The 15,211-nt window shown below is 55.3% G+C and overlaps 5 protein-coding genes across 5 annotated transcripts; 3 read left to right on the top strand and 2 right to left on the bottom strand.

Moving 5' to 3' along the window:
- Positions 1 to 51: 51 nt before the first annotated feature.
- COL26b_002677 (uncharacterized protein) lies at positions 52 to 3,223 on the bottom strand (the record flags this gene model as incomplete). The annotated part of the gene is made up of 7 exons (XM_053175590.1): positions 52 to 1,608; positions 1,698 to 1,818; positions 1,996 to 2,057; positions 2,108 to 2,151; positions 2,204 to 2,356; positions 2,415 to 2,688; positions 2,741 to 3,223. The coding sequence occupies 7 exons, from the start codon at positions 3,221 to 3,223 to the stop codon at positions 52 to 54; spliced, it is 2,694 nt and encodes an 897-aa protein (XP_053040594.1).
- A 2,161-nt stretch (positions 3,224 to 5,384) lies between these two features.
- Positions 5,385 to 6,907, top strand: XYR1 (xylanase regulator 1; the record flags this gene model as incomplete). Its single annotated transcript, XM_053175589.1, has 3 exons — positions 5,385 to 5,529; positions 6,028 to 6,818; positions 6,872 to 6,907. The coding sequence occupies 3 exons, from the start codon at positions 5,385 to 5,387 to the stop codon at positions 6,905 to 6,907; spliced, it is 972 nt and encodes a 323-aa protein (XP_053040593.1).
- A 493-nt stretch (positions 6,908 to 7,400) lies between these two features.
- On the bottom strand, positions 7,401 to 8,707 carry COL26b_002675 (uncharacterized protein; the record flags this gene model as incomplete). The annotated part of the gene is made up of 3 exons (XM_053175588.1): positions 7,401 to 7,417; positions 7,477 to 8,355; positions 8,422 to 8,707. The coding sequence occupies 3 exons, from the start codon at positions 8,705 to 8,707 to the stop codon at positions 7,401 to 7,403; spliced, it is 1,182 nt and encodes a 393-aa protein (XP_053040592.1).
- Positions 8,708 to 10,409: 1,702 nt separating this feature from the next.
- On the top strand, positions 10,410 to 11,425 carry COL26b_002674 (uncharacterized protein; the record flags this gene model as incomplete). The annotated part of the gene is made up of 2 exons (XM_053175587.1): positions 10,410 to 10,686; positions 10,728 to 11,425. 2 exons carry the CDS (start codon positions 10,410 to 10,412, stop codon positions 11,423 to 11,425), a joined length of 975 nt encoding a protein of 324 aa, XP_053040591.1.
- Positions 11,426 to 12,786: 1,361 nt separating this feature from the next.
- COL26b_002673 (uncharacterized protein) lies at positions 12,787 to 13,836 on the top strand (the record flags this gene model as incomplete). Its single annotated transcript, XM_053175586.1, has 4 exons — positions 12,787 to 12,977; positions 13,037 to 13,467; positions 13,521 to 13,749; positions 13,803 to 13,836. 4 exons carry the CDS (start codon positions 12,787 to 12,789, stop codon positions 13,834 to 13,836), a joined length of 885 nt encoding a protein of 294 aa, XP_053040590.1.
- Positions 13,837 to 15,211: the final 1,375 nt, after the last annotated feature.

Genomic DNA, 15,211 nt, shown 5'->3' with positions numbered 1-15,211 from the left:
GCTGTTCAACATCTTCCACTCATTAAACACAGCTCGGGCCTGCCGGAGCTCCTATCGCCCTGCACCAGAGGAGGGTACTACCAAGTCTTCAAACGGACCAAGATGCATCTCCAAATCATCAGATGCAACATCGGGGTACGGGTCGTAGTTGTACTTCTCAGTCATTTTCTGACGATAGCTCTTCTCATCCTGGGGAGGCTGCTGTTGCTGCCCTGGTTCGTTGTCAGTCTTGGGGATCGGCGGTACTAACCCTTTTCTCTGGCCGGGCATCCAGTGCTGCGGCGGTGCTTGTACGGGAGGGCAGGGAGATAGGTATCGGCCGCGTTGCTGCTGCTGGTAAGGCAGAGGAGCAAAGGCGTCTGTGTTGCTGTTGTTGGGTCTCCAATGCGGTGACTGGGGTTGCTGAGGTTGCTGAGGTTGCTGAGGTTGTTGGGGCTGGAACTGGTTCTGATTCTGATTGTAGTTCTGGTTCGGGTTCATGGGCTGCCATGGTCGTTGTGGCTGCTGCTGCTGCGGCATTGGAGCCGGGAAGGGGTTCACGTAGGGCTGCCACTGTGGAGGAAGAGGCAGCCCTGGAGGGGGGACAGGAAGCCCAGGGATGGGAAGAGGCAGTCCGGGAGGGGGGACGAAAACCGGAGGAGGATTCGGGTTAGGAGGTTGCCATTGCTGCTGAGGCTGGCCCTGAATAGGCAAACCGTTGCGGGGGTTCGCGAATTGCCCGTTCGGCTGGAAAGCTGCTGCGGCCGGGTTGAGACTCGGGCCCCGCTGATGTCCTTGTCCTCCTGGTTGTTGACCTGCCGGCTGCTGTTGACCTCCCAGCTGCTGTTGACCTTCCGGCTGCTGCAGTGGCACTTCTTGCTGTAGTACTGGCAGCAGTGGTGCTGGCTCCAGCCCACGAGTCCGAGGATAGCGCATGCGGCTGAAGGTCTGGGGAGGATCCTTCTTCTCGATGGGTGTTGCGTCATACAGCTCGACGTCGCGGAAGGCGTCGATGATCATCTGCTGGGGCGGCGGCCGCTGTCTATCGCGGGTGAAGTCGAATCCTTCTTGTCTCTGAGGCATGGGATACATCGTGCCTGGATGAATCTGGTTCATAGTCATCTGCTGGTGTTGCGGTTGCTGCTGCTGCTGCTGCTGCCGCTGCTGCTGACCGCCTTGCTGGATCGTTCCCGGGGCCGGGTTGTGGACGGTCTTCAGGCGCAAGACGGTACCCCGCTGCTGGGGGTTGCCATCCTTTCCCGTCCGCTTTCTCTTGTCGCCAGTGCGAACGGGCTCCTCGTCGTCGTCGTCGGTGTCATACTCTTCCCCGTTCTTCGTCTGGGGCGGCTGCGGCTGCGGCGGTGGGCCGTCACCGGGGACGCGCGGGCTGCTGAAGAACTGGGTGGCCCATCTCGCGACGTGGTCGTCCGGCTCCAGGCCATTCTGACTTTGGAGTCGAAAATCAATAATGCCATCGAGGTGGATCAGAGTCGGCCGGGCCGCGGGGTCTTCCACCAGACACATCGAGACGGTCTTTCTGAGGTTGCCGTCGATGTGACTGAATCTTGGATCTCCGAGGGCGCTTCCGTACGTCACTTCTCCGCCGACTTTCCACCCGACGACGGGATCCTGGAATTTTGCCCCTGTAATGGCACACCACATCTTTATCACCAAGTTAGCCGTAGTCGAAAAGGAGATGCTCAGGGGTTCATACTCACGATGACTCCAACCTGGTAGATGTTGGAGGGCATACCGTAGTTGCCGGCAATTGATGGCTTATTGGCTTCGAGGAACATGTTGGATCCGCCGTCGTTGAAGGGCCGGAGTGAGTCCCAAGACCTATGAAATTGTTCCTAAAAAGGTCAGTATGGCCACGAATGTTGTTTGTATATGTTTACTCACTGGTGTGTGGTAGCCCGGCTTTCCTAGCGAGCGAGCTCTCCAGAATATTTCCTCCCTGAGAAAAGAAAACTCGTGTCAGCAAAGGTTGGCACTTTGAATGAAGGCAAAACTTACGTGAATTCATTCGGCTTTTGATTAGCTTCGTCAAAGAACTTGGCACAGCCAAAGTCCGAGATCTGGATTTGGCGTTAGCTTGTAATCAGTTTGTGACATGTTGTGACATTACCTTGAAGAGCGGCATAGGACCGTGTGGCTCTAAGCTCACTAGGACTGTACACAAAGTTAGCATTACTATTCACAAAGTAATCCACGACACGCTTACTGTTCTTGGGGTCCAGATCAAAATGAACAGTTTGCTGGGGCTTCTTGGTGTCGGGGATGGACTCTTCAACGGAATTGTTGGGATCCCAGTCAGGGTGATCCCGTCCATAGTTCTCCTTTGGGGGATATCCAATTCCAATAAGCCCCTTGATGACTGCGTGGTTCATGTCAGTATATCAGAAATATGTGTCAAAGTCCGGGGCTCAACTTACGGCACTTGAACAAAAGCCAGAGAGCCTTATTAGGCCAAGGTCTGCCAGATCGACTAGACTTGTTCAGCCATGTGTGAAGACTCTTTCCGTTGGCATACTCCATCAAGATGAAGCTGCGTTCCCGCTGGACTTTGATGTCCCAATTTTTGTCCCGAGCCTCTGTACTCGATCTGGGCACGTATGGTCTCTTACCCTCGTTTTCGGCGTCTCTCTTGTCGTTGATTTCTTTCGTAAAGTCAAGGATTTGGACAATGTGCTTGGCCCCCTTGAATTTCTAGAGCAACGAGTTAGCAAAGGATATCTGATGTCGTTTGGGGTAGACTTACGTTGAGAGCCTTCTGCTCCAGCTTGATCGAGTCATACGAGGCGGCAGGGCGGGTCTTTTCAATCTTCATCACACAATCCGTCCTCACGTTGCGGTTGCCCCTGTGTTCGACAAGAGCAGCGATGCCAAAGCCGCCAGCGGCCAAGATCCTCTTGAGGGTGATGCCGTAGCCCTTGGCCATTCGGTTTCCGTCGGGACCGTACTGTTGTTGCGCTATCTCCTGGTGGATGTCGTCCATGTATTGTCTTCCAGCGTACGGGCTCCTGACTGTGTGCATTGGATTAAACTGACCCAAAGGCTGCGCTACGATGGTGCTGCCATCTTGCGCCTTTACAATGAGGTCTCCCCTGATTCGTGCAGCTTCCAGCCGGGTTCTTCGCATTATCATCTGCCTATTCATCTCTTTCGGATTCGGTGCTGGGGCTTGGAGTGCTGGGCCAGCCATATTGTTGCCCGCCATTGGGTTTCCTTGGTAGTTGGCCATGTTGGTTGTCTGAGAGTGCGATGAAATTTATCGATGGAGTCAATGTAAGACAGAAAAGGTGTGTGAGCTGATTGTACTATTGAGTGGATGTTGGATTTTGATATTCATTCTGATGTGAGACTGGACAATATGACATATATACGACGTTGTATAGCTGCCAACTCAACTCGAAGGAAGCCGTACAAAGGAGACATTCTGAGAGTGAGTATACAAAGGCTATTGTTCTTGTCGAAGACATTCTTTATGGATCGAGGACACAAAACCCCAATATCATTGTCCACTTGGAATGATCAGTTATTGCAAGCCTTTGAACCATCCATTGTGGTCTTCATTCCTTCCAAGTTGCCTCGAATCCTTTGCTGCCGGCCAGTTGTTTTCCAAATGCGGAGGCTGGACAATGACACCTCAACTCAAGTCCGAGTTGCATAAGGGGAGCGTTCTTGTTCGATACGAAAGAAATCGCGATTTAGTTTCAAAGATAGATTTGACTGAAAGTTGTTGACTTGTCGAACTGCAGTCATCGCCGCTTGGCGTCTCTTTGGTTAGAACAAGTAGACTGAAGAAAACAAGTAGGGTGTGTAGTCAGGGCGCGACGAAGCCAGGCCCACCCAGATGAAATGCCAATGGGGCCAGCTCCGTCGATACCCCACGCGCCCGCGCACGTGGATACCAATCGCTCCGGCAAATGCGCCGCGATGCATGAGTAGAGGCGATGGGAAGTGCGACATTCCGCGTTGGCGCTGCGCTTCGCTAGTCCGGCCGACTTCAGCGTGTGATTTTGATCCCAAAATCTGGCATCCATGGCTGTTGGTCAGAACAGAAGGGTCTCATCGTCTGCAACGGTCTACGACGTAAACTAGCGCCGCGTGTTAGTCGAGCAACAGTTGGGAAGCACATTGACAGTTGAGTCTCAATGGGCACAATTCTGCAGAGAAGCGTTGGTGATGGAGAAATTCTAGAAGCCAATTAGCCGCGCCGGGTGGTATTTAGGCTAAATGCCATTTAATCGGGTCTCGGCGAAATCATTCTCCACAAAAGCACCTTTCCAGCGGGGCCTGGAGAGAAACAGCGATTGACAGAGAGAGCACCTCTGGAAGGCCAGACCAGCAGAGCGGATACCGTTGGAAAATGCGAGGCAACTTCGATCAAGGACACTCCGCGACAGATGATACAAGCACCAATGGCTCATGGAAAGCCCTGTGCAAAAGCAGCTAGCTACCCCACGCGGTGTTTCCCACGGCCTTGATTGACAAGCCAACTTTGAACTGACAGGTCTGCATCGCGCTTGGAGGGGGTGCACAAGACCCTTCGCGGCAAGAGTACGGTGGTGTTGGACAGCCAGTGGCAGCCCACCAAAGCCGCCAGCATCAGAGTTGAATGACAACCATGCGAGTTTGGGTTACCGTTGCTTCCTCTTGGCTTCCCGCGAAACTTCACAGGGTTCCAGCGAGGACGAGGCGACGGGAAGCTTGAACTCCAAATTTACCCCAAATTCGGGTCTTCTTCACGGTCCCCTCAAGGGCTCAGGCTGATTTAAACGCACAAATGGGCGCGTTGCGTTGTGCAGCGGCCACCCCATCTCAGTCATCTCCCGCCTCTCTCCACTTCGAGCTGGCCGCCTCTGCTAAAGGTCCGGTGCATTATCTTTGCCTGTTGATATTTATCCATGCCAATCGCTTCCCCAAAGTATCGCCGCGTCGCGGACCGGGTCTGGCAGCCGCCTGAGCCCTCTCTCCAGCGGCCACCCCCGCCGCCAGCCTCTCATGCGTTTAATGAGCCGCCAGTGCTGTACGGTGACGGGACCATAGGCTGTTTGAATCTGGAGACTGGTTGGGGAAAGGTACGAGTTGTCGATGCAGGGGATAGCAGAGGGAGGTGTATCTATAGCTACCATGCTCTGCCGTACCTACAATCCGAGCCAGACCAGTCTTGCCTCGTGTCCGTCTGGTCAATCTGCCTGGCAACCACAGACCCAAGGCACCTGACGTATGTGTGTGTACCTGTTATAAATACTACTTGCTTTGCCTCCTCTCCATCCCAAGTGCTGCCCATCTCTCTCCCCTCCTCTCTCCCAAGTCTTTTCGTGTGCCTCTTGATACCCCCATTCTCCTTCTGGCACCATCTTCCTTTCTCCCAATCAGAACGACAACCAAACGTCACAATGGCTGTCCCCAACATCAAGCTTAACAGTGGCTTTGAGATGCCCCAGGTGGGCTTCGGTCTGTGGAAGGTCGACAACGCCATCGCCGCCGACACCGTCTACGAGGCTATCAAGGCCGGTTACCGTCTCTTCGACGGCGCCTGTGGTAAGTAAACAGCACCAGTCTCTTCGTTGCGATCCAGGACACAGGGAGGGGAGCAGTCGTTCAATCTCCGCCACGACGACGCAGCCAGAAATGGTACGGCCGCGGGAGAAGGCCTAAGGGCAAGAAAGCGTGTCAAAAAACACGTCGCCCGCAGTCAATGGCCCGTGGTGGTGGTGGTGGTCTGCTTGATCCCCTCTATGATTTCTGGAAGCCTGAGTTACCCCTCCTTCACCCCACCAAAAATGATCGGTGCGCATTTCTGCAGAGGCCGATTTTCCCATCAGTGCAATTCCAGTGCAATTCCGCCGGAAAGCTCTCCGCAACATCCCTGCACCCCAGCCTAATTCATACCCCTCCCCTGTAATCACTCACTTACACTCGGGGCTCGCCCCCGTCTTCCCCGACATCAATCACATGAACCAAATTTCGGGCCTACATCACACGTATCCGAATCCAAGTGTGTACACAATCTTGATCCTAACGGCGCTTCTTCTCTAGACTATGGCAACGAAGTCGAGTGCGGCCAGGGTGTTGCCCGCGCCATCAAGGAGGGCATCGTCAAGCGCGAGGAGCTCTTCCTCGTCTCCAAGCTCTGGAACACCTTCCACGATGGCGACCGGGTAGAGCCCATCGTCCGCAAGCAGCTTGCCGACTGGGGCATCGACTACTTCGACCTCTACCTCATCCACTTCCCCGTCGCCCTCGAGTACGTCGACCCCTCCGTCAGATACCCTCCCGGCTGGCACTACGACGGCAAGTCCGAGATCCGCCCCTCCAAGGCCTCCATCCAGGAGACCTGGACTGCCATGGAGAGCCTCGTTGCCAGCGGCCTCTCCAAGAGCATCGGTGTCTCCAACTTCCAGGGACAGCTCCTCTACGACCTCCTCCGCTACGCCAAGATCCCCCCTGCCACCCTCCAGATCGAGCACCACCCCTACCTCGTCCAGCCCGACCTCATTAAGCTGGCTGCCAACGAAGGTATCGCCGTTACCGCCTACTCTTCCTTTGGCCCTGCCTCCTTCAAGGAGTTCAACATGGAGCACGCCACCGACTTCGTGCCTCTGTTCGAGGAGCCCACCGTCTCTGAGATTGCCAAGAAGCACGGCAAGACCAACTCTCAGGTCCTCCTCCGCTGGGCCACCCAGCGTGGCCTTGCTGTCATTCCCAAGACCAGCCGCAAGGAGATCCTCGCCCAGAACCTCGACTGCACCAGCTTCGACCTCGAGCAGTCCGAGATTGACAAGATCAGCAGCCTGGACCGCAAGACTCGCTTCAACCAGCCCGCAAACGTAAGCTTCCCCGAGTGTTTCTTCAGTTCAAGGCAAAATCTAACACTTAGTAGTACTTCCCCACTGAGAAGCTCTGGATCTTCGGTTAAGTGGTCTGCGTATGATGCATTGTCGATCCGAAACAATAATACGTACCTGCAATATCATCAGCACCTGCCTATCAAAGTGGCATGTTAGTAGTCCACAACTGGCGGTGTGCAAGGGAACCATATCGGGTGTTTGTCGAACCACGCACTGTGCGTCGATTGTATCTAGATAGCCGTCTCCCTTCGGCATGACTGTGATCTGCCGTTACAATACAACCAAAGCCGTGACCAAGACAGTCTGTTGCTCCCGCTTGTACAGCATGCTGCAGCGTGTTTTCGCCAATGTCAGAATAGCCGCCCGCCCGTCCTTGAAAATGCTCCCTTCCATGCTCAGCAACCATAATGGTCAAGAGAGAGCGCTCGGTAAAGAGGTATCTCGAGTGAAGAAGAAAGATCCCGATATGTTCATCTGCCCGACCGCCCCAAGGGTCTCATCAAACGCCGTTGTAACGCCATGCCGGCCTCGTAAATTCATGCTACAGAGTGAACCAAGCCGCTATGATCGGACAAAGGCTGCAAATATTGGTTAGCAATCTTGGTCTCAACCGCTCAACCTGTGATTGTAAACTTACTTGCGTCGATCTGGGATAATTGGGGCAGCGCCAGACGGACTTTGTTGCGGTACACGGCCGGCCCCCTGAGTTGCAACGGGTTGCCCTCGAAGTAGACGGTCGTCAGGTGCTCCTTGTCCTTCAGCTCCTTCTCGACCTCGTTAAAGTCGGAAATCTGGTTGTAGCTGGCCCAGAACTCCTCAAGGTTCTTGAGCGGCTTGAGGCCCTTGACGCTCGCGACGGCGTTGTTGGAGATGTCGAGCACGCGCAGCTTCTCATTCTGCTCGATGCCCTCGAGGGAGGTGAGGGCGTTGTGGGAGATGTACAGCTCCTCGAGGCTGGGCACGTCCTTGAGGGGCGAGAGGTCGCGGATGCGGTTGGACTGGATGCTGAGGAGCCTGAGGTTGGGCAGACCGCCGAGGCCGGTGAGCTCTGTGATTTTGTTCTTTGCGACCCAGAGCTCCTCGAGGTTCTTGAGGGAGTCGAGGTTCTGGAGGACGCGGATGCGGTTGGAGCCGAGCTCGAGGCTGGTGAGGTTGACGAGGCCGTCGAGGTTCTCGATGGTGCCGACCTTGTTGGCAACGAGGAAGAGCTCCTTGAGCTTGGTGAGGTGGTTGACGCGCTTGATGTGCTTGATCTTGTTGAAGCTGAGGTCGAGGCTGGTGAGGCTGGTGAGGTCCTCGAGGCCGCGGATGTGGGATATGAGGTTGTCGTAGAAGTCGAGGTCCTCGAGCGTCGGGGCGAGGGCGGAGAGGCCGTCGATGTCCTGGATGCTGTTCTGGCGGAGGCACAGGCGGACTACTTTTGTGAAGCGCTCGAGGCGGAGGGCGGGGATGGAGGCGACGCGGGCGTGGGAGACGATGAGCTCGTCAGTGTCTAGATCTTCGCCGTCAAGGAGGTCTGTTGAAGGGGGTTCCAAGAGTCAGTCTTCCAAACGATTCTGCACGACTTTTTTTGCGGCTCCACATGGAGGAGTGAGGGCATCAGCAAACTTGCCTTCATCCGCGGGGAGTTCCTCGCCCGGCACCACGTTCTCGTCGTCAGACTCCGGGTCTGAGAGCACCTCGGGGTTCGCGAGGACGGCGGTCCGCTGTACCCTGAGCTTGCCATCCCATCCTTTGCTATTCCTCATACCAGGGCTGGCCTGGCCATCGTGACGCGGGGAGCCCTCCTCCTCCTCCGGGAGCTCGATGCGCGGCGAATGCCTCGGCGAGTGCTCGGTGGGGGTTTTGGGGTCGACGGAGCCGGGCATGGTGTAGATTGCGCTCGTCTCGTCGCGGATGGGTTGTAGAATTGGTGGTTGTGTGGTTTTCAGCGTCGCTCCTGTGCGGGTCTCGAAGTTGATCGGTTTTCGAAAATGGCGGGGAAAAGTAAGGAAGGATTAGCGGTGATGATGATTTCTCAGCGTGAGCGGCGGGTTCGCGGCGGGTTCGCGGCGGTTTAAGCGGGGGTTGGAGACGGGAGTTCGGTTGGTAGAAGGGGGTTTGAAGAAATATGGAGGTCGGGAAGTCGTTCGAGATGGAGGGGTTATGTTGTTGACAGGACGTGCAGAATCAGGATTCCGTGTCGCATGCTGGGATAAGGATGGGAAATCTTGATCTGGCGTCGGTTTGACTGTCAGCCGGGTCCTGGGTCTGTCTGATTTATTTATTATGCCCGCGGGCGTAGAGAGGGGAACAGCACATGCATGTGGTGGTACAACTGCGAGTGACTGAGTGAACGCACTGTAAACTGCCCGCAGATTATGAGGTGATAAGTGACTGGACGGAGATGGGATGGCTGGTGGGACTGGCGCAGCGTCACAGGCCACCAGCACCAGGGACCTTCCGAAGAGACAGCCCAGAACACTGGCAACCTGGAAGGTTTGGGGATCGCTGGTTGGCGGAATGGTTCCAGATCCACGAGGGACGTTTGGCGCTAGAGTATGACGTCCCAATGGGTCTCGTCCTGCGAGAATCACGCCGCGAAATGGGAGCCCAGCAGTACCTTACTACCTATTACCTATTCGCAGGCAGGTAGGTATCATCAGCGGTTTGTCATTTGAATGGAAGCGTCTTCAGGCGACGGCGGGCACTGCGGGGTCGGGCAGGTCACCCGGCCATCAGAGAGGGACATGGAGATGCAGCCACCTTCCATGCTGCTGGGAGCAATCAATGGAAGCTCATTGTCGCTCGAATGGTCCCTGTCACGAAAGACGGTGGGTGCCGTCACAGTGGTTCAGCGCTGTCTCAACTCGTCATCATGTCGGGCTTTGGCAGTTTCCCATCCCCTTGACCAGGCAGGATAAAGTGTTCCTGTTCCCCTGTAAATCTTGAAAAAAAAGAAGAAAAAAAGAAGAAAAAGGACGGTACAGTCGACGAAAGCATCTTGTCTACCTGCCTCATTTCGGGCTGGAATCCTGCGGACCTCATACCTCGAGCCGCCTTCGTTGCTGCCCGCATTGTCTCGCCCATTGTCTCTGGACGGAACGGGCTGCATGCCGACCACATTGGAAGAGTCCAGTCGTCTTTGAACACATGCGCGCCATGTCATGACCCTCAGTCCACGACGGACCCTGATTTGCGAATTACCCGGCCCCAATTGAACTGCTGCCGCAACTTTCTGCCGCCGCGCTGCACTCAGAACGATCTTCCATCCTTCCATTCTCAGGGTCCGGCGACACAACCACCACCACACCACGGCCCGCGACACGCCTCCATGTCTCGCAAACGGTTGTGATGCATGCCATCCGCCCCTCCTCGATTGGGCATCTCCTGCGCCGTACTCGTCGTCCGCACGCACCTCTCGTCACCTCGCCGTGGCGAGCCACGTCTCTGACGGGTAGTCTGCCGCTGCCGCCGCTGTCGCGCCTCGGCGTCACCACCCAGAAGAGGCAATTGCATGATGCGTTCCTCTTGCCCCCTCTGTACTTCACCGGTCTTCTGCTCGCCTTATGGACGTGGAAGTGTTTTATGATGGTTGTCTTCCAGAATAAGATCATTTACATGCCAGGACTGCCGCCCACCGCGCGCCGCGAGCGGATCGAGGACTACGAGAAACAGTGCTGGGACGTGCGCTGGGAGGAGAAAAGGGTCCAGGCCGCCGATGGGACGGATCTGGCACTATGTGTGGCCTCGGTGACATCCACTGGCGACGAGAAGACCACGTCGCCCACGGAGCCCCTCGCCGTGCCGTCCATCTACGTCCTCTACTTTCAGGGTCCGCCCCATCCCCTGCTGTCCTCTGCGGGCAGTTAGCATTAAGCATCAAAGGCTCACCACGATTGCGATTAGGAAACGCATCGTCCATTCCCCCACGACTGCCGGACCTATCATGGGTCCTGCGGACGCTGCAGCGCAGCAAGCGGCCCGCGCGATATACAATGGTGTGCCTGAGCTACCGCGGTTACTGGAGGTCGAGAGGCCGCCCCTCTGAGAAGGGCATCAACCTGGATGCGCAAGCGGCTCTGCGCTGGATTGGGCAGATGCACGAGGATAACGTCGGGCACAGGCAGCAGCCACTAGAGCTGGTGATCTGGGGTCAGAGCATCGGCTCTGGGGTGGCCACGAACCTCGCAGCGTGGGAAGGGTTCCCGCCCACGTTGCGGCTAAGGTCGTTGATCCTGGAGACGCCGTTCACGTCCGTACGGGACATGTTGGGTGAGCTGTACCCCCAGAAATGGGTGCCGTATCGTCACCTGTGGCCGTTCTTGCGCAACCATCTGGATAGCTTGACCAACATCGCGGGGATTGCCAAGAATCATCGGGTCAGTTCGGGCCAGGACAAGCCTCATGTCACCATAGTGGAAGCTGGAAGGGATGAGCTAGTGCCGGCGGACCACGGCGCGAGGCTGGTCCGGCGCTGCGAGGAGTTCGGGCTACCGGTCGAGAAGAAGACGGTTCGTGGTGCTTTCCACAACGATGCCGTCATCAGACTGGAGGGTCGTCAAGCAGTCGCCGACGCCATTGATCAGGTCGCGGCTAAAATCTGATTGCGAGCATGACATCAAGTGAAGTACTAGGCACAACAGACGTTGTGACAACATCGCGGTATTGATGATCACAACGGGACCATGTGTCGTTGAAAGTGGGCAAGACCCTCGATATCTTACCATGATTTCGGATTTCGCCTGTCTCTTGATTCCTCCGGGGTGTCTCGAAGCTAGGAATGTTCCCGAATCTCCCGCTCCCGATGTGGAATTTTGAAGAGAATTGTCGTGAATTCGTGATACGGATAGTCAGGGGCATATCAGTTTGCGTCGACACCTTTCGGAATGCCGGGTCGCATCCGCTGGCAAAGATCGAGCCCGGCCTATGGCGTGCAAAGGTTCGTCACAGCTTCAAGGTTCAGACCCATGTGCCGCGCACGGTTCCGTCCCCAAAACTTTCTCAACCTCGACTCCCAGTGACGAAGGAGAAATGGCCCGTTTTGTGTCTCCTGGAAGAAAAACTTTGAAGTCGAATTGACCCGTAAAAGGGGAGAATCGCCTCGGCATCTGATGGACGACGAATTTGCCTTCCGTGTAACACAATTCAGGCAGGGGCAAAGCATACGTTTCTTCTTCCAGCTTGGTGATAGGATGGCAGAGCACTGACACTCTCTCGCTGCCTTAACGTGGATCTTTCCAGGCAGCTTCGTCGAGCATCTTCACGGCGTCGGCAGTCCTGTGCTCGCGTCCAGAGGTACTCCTGCGCACGCAAGGCGCTGGGAGGCTACCTCGTCGTCGGAGTTCAGGACCCCAACCCCCTAAGATTGGCACGCTGTGCCAACCCGGGCTCTCTGACTCGCTTGGTGTGCAGTTGCACCATCTCATCCCTGCGGAATGGCTTGCTGCTAGCATCCGCCCGGTTCGCACTGCCCGCCAGTGCCCATATCCGGTGTGAAAACTGGAGGCAGCCAGCCCGGCGCACGCAAAACCCCCCTGAGTCGGTCATGTGATCTCGCATTTCCTACGTGAGGAGTGCAGGAGCCACAGTCGCGGTGCAGGGGTGGGAAACGCGTCCAATGACCTCCCCCATCACCAGTCGCCTCAGTCCTCGCAAAAAGCAGCAAGGCCTCGGGGGAGAGATGTAGGGGACCGTGCTGGGATGTTATCAGGCTGTATATATATATTCGTGAGCCCCGTTTCTACCCAAAAATTCTCGCCTCTCTCTCCTCTCTCTCACGGACGCCTTAGGTAGGTCAGCAATCTCTCTCAAGTCAGTCGATCACGACAACCATTCTTCACCCATCTTTTGAATCATTCTCTCTTTCCAACGATCGCTTTTGATTTTGGTTGATTTCCCCTACATTTAATTTAACACCTACCATTATCGCACCGCAACCCCGACCGGTCGATCATTCACCAGCACAATGTTCGCCAGACGCTATGAACAGGCCCCCTCGCAAAGCCACAGGAGCAGTTTCTCCAAGGGCCACAAGTCGAACAAGTCGACTTCATCATTCAGCAAGACCAGCGGCGTTTCAAAACGCCGCGACTCTCGTGCGACCAGACGGCCCAACACGGCCACTTCATCAAGTACCCATGACACCGAAATGAGCAAGTAAGTTTCGGCAGTGATTCATGCGCTCTCTACAGCCTGCTAACACAACGCACCAATAGCAACCTTACCTCCGCGATCGTGACACTCGTCGTCGGCACCGAACAGCGTCTCTTCGCCGCCCACGAAGACGTCCTCTGCGCATCCCCCTTCTTCCAGGCCGCCCTCCGAGGAGGCAACTTCATCGACGGCTCGCCCTCGTCCTCCTCAGCCCCCGCCAGACGCATCGCTCTGCCCGACGAAGAACCCGAGATCTTCTCGTCGGTTCTGGAATACCTCTACAAGGGCGACTACTACCCGCGACTGGTGCATAACAAGAGACGCAACTCGTGGGAGATTGAGCAGCTGTCTGAGGACGGCAAGGGCATCGAGTCGACTGTCTACCATCACGGTGTCGACGGTGACTTGCTCAAAGATACCGTTATTTACTGTGCTGCTGAGAAGTACGGGCTTGAGGAGCTGAAGCGTGTTTCTCTGAGAAAGCAAGGTCTTCGTGAGTACTTTCCAACGTGGTCTTGGAGATGTCTATACTAACCACCCCGGCAGAATCCGGCATCCAATGCAGCACCATTCTCTCATCGGCCAGATACGCCTACGCCCACACACCCGACAGCGACTCCAAGCTGCGAGCCCACTACCTCGCCCTGATCATCCGCAGCCGCAGCACTTTCAAGCGGAGCGGCACGATGCAGCTGGAGATGTACAACGGAGGCACTCAGCTGTTCTTCGACCTCTTCGTGGCGCTGTGCAACCATGTTGATGACATCTCGACTGCGTGAGTTGTCCTGATCGATATTTCAACCTTGCTCTCGCTAATATTCTAACCAGAAACACACCTCGCACTCCCCGCAGCGGCCGCTAAATCACATTCTAATCATCTCATCTCATATTCCCAACTTTTATCTCATCCCCACCTCATCCAAGATTTACCAATACCCGCCTCATACCTAATGACTTCACGTTCTCACGCAATCTTGTCTTCATATCTTTTTTTCTTTCTGTTTCGCATGGGTCGATGAAGCTTTTTGATTTGAACAAACAGCAAAACAACATAAACAAAAGTGGCGTTTGAGATCCCGAAAGGAAGGGATCGGCTACGGCGTTGCTGGACGGACATGTATTTTTTCCCATCCTTCTCATTTGTCGCCATGCCTTTTATTTTGATTTACATTCTCACGAGAAACCCCTGTACAATTATCATCCGTCTCTCCAGAGGTCGAGGACCCTCTCATAGAAGAAGAGACTCTGGGAACACACATTATTGGGGTAGCGTTGGTGGTTATGTTGAGATCCCGGCAGACAGCCCTCATACACGGCTGAATTTTGAAAGAGCCGGGCACGAGGTTTTCCGTCATCATTAGAGCGAAAAGAAAGACGAAAGAGAGAAAGTCAGATTGCGTTTTCTGCGAGAACGGATTACTTGTAAAATTATCATTCTTCACACTCGCTTTACGTCGTAATCAAACAGGAGTTGATGTGACTGTATTTGCTATATTGAAGTGCCCTGCGTATTCACGATTTAATTTTGAATTGGAAGCTATTCCCAAAAGCCATCCAAGTCAGAAGAATCTCAATATACGCCGTGGTCTTGGTTTCAGCCCCCTTTTCTCGGCAATTGCAAACTTCGAAGCAGGTCGACCCAAAACCTCGGTTCCGGTCCCCATACCCCTCCCGTGAACGATCGTGAATGCCCAAGGCAACGGCCCTCTCTTCTCTAAACGACGACAAACCAACGCCAACCCACCCACACTCACATATACCCCCCTGACTATCTCGCCCTGGTCAGTCTTCGGGGAACCAGACACACCCACTCCCGGTTCCTGGCCTCCCGCACCACTTTCCTAGCGTCCGCCGCGTTTCTGCTAGAAGGCTGCCACAGTCGGCGTATTTTGTGAAATCCACCTGAACTCGTGTGTGAGTCATATGTCTGATACTACCACCATACACACCACGCTTTTTGAGGGGGATGTGATAGTCAGTGTCACGGAAGGGGACCGGCCCCACTTTGGGTGACCGGCCGCTAACGGATGCAAGCACTTTAAACATCCTTGGCTCGGTTGGACATTTGGTGAGACGTTAGTCACGGCGGAGAGGATGGGCATTACGCCGAGTGGTTGAAATTTCTGTTGTGACAAGTACTCGGGAGAACGATTCCGTTGGGCTTTGGGTCGGATAAGAAACGAGCTATTGGGTTGCCCTTGTGTCGGGAGGTTTGGTTCGGGCTAGCTGGACGGTTT

The sequence above is a fragment of the Colletotrichum chrysophilum genome, assembly GCF_026319265.1.
Source record: "Colletotrichum chrysophilum strain AFK26 chromosome Unknown scaffold_13, whole genome shotgun sequence".
NCBI lineage: Eukaryota > Fungi > Ascomycota > Sordariomycetes > Glomerellales > Glomerellaceae > Colletotrichum > Colletotrichum chrysophilum.
This window is presented reverse-complemented; position numbering and strand designations above follow the sequence as displayed.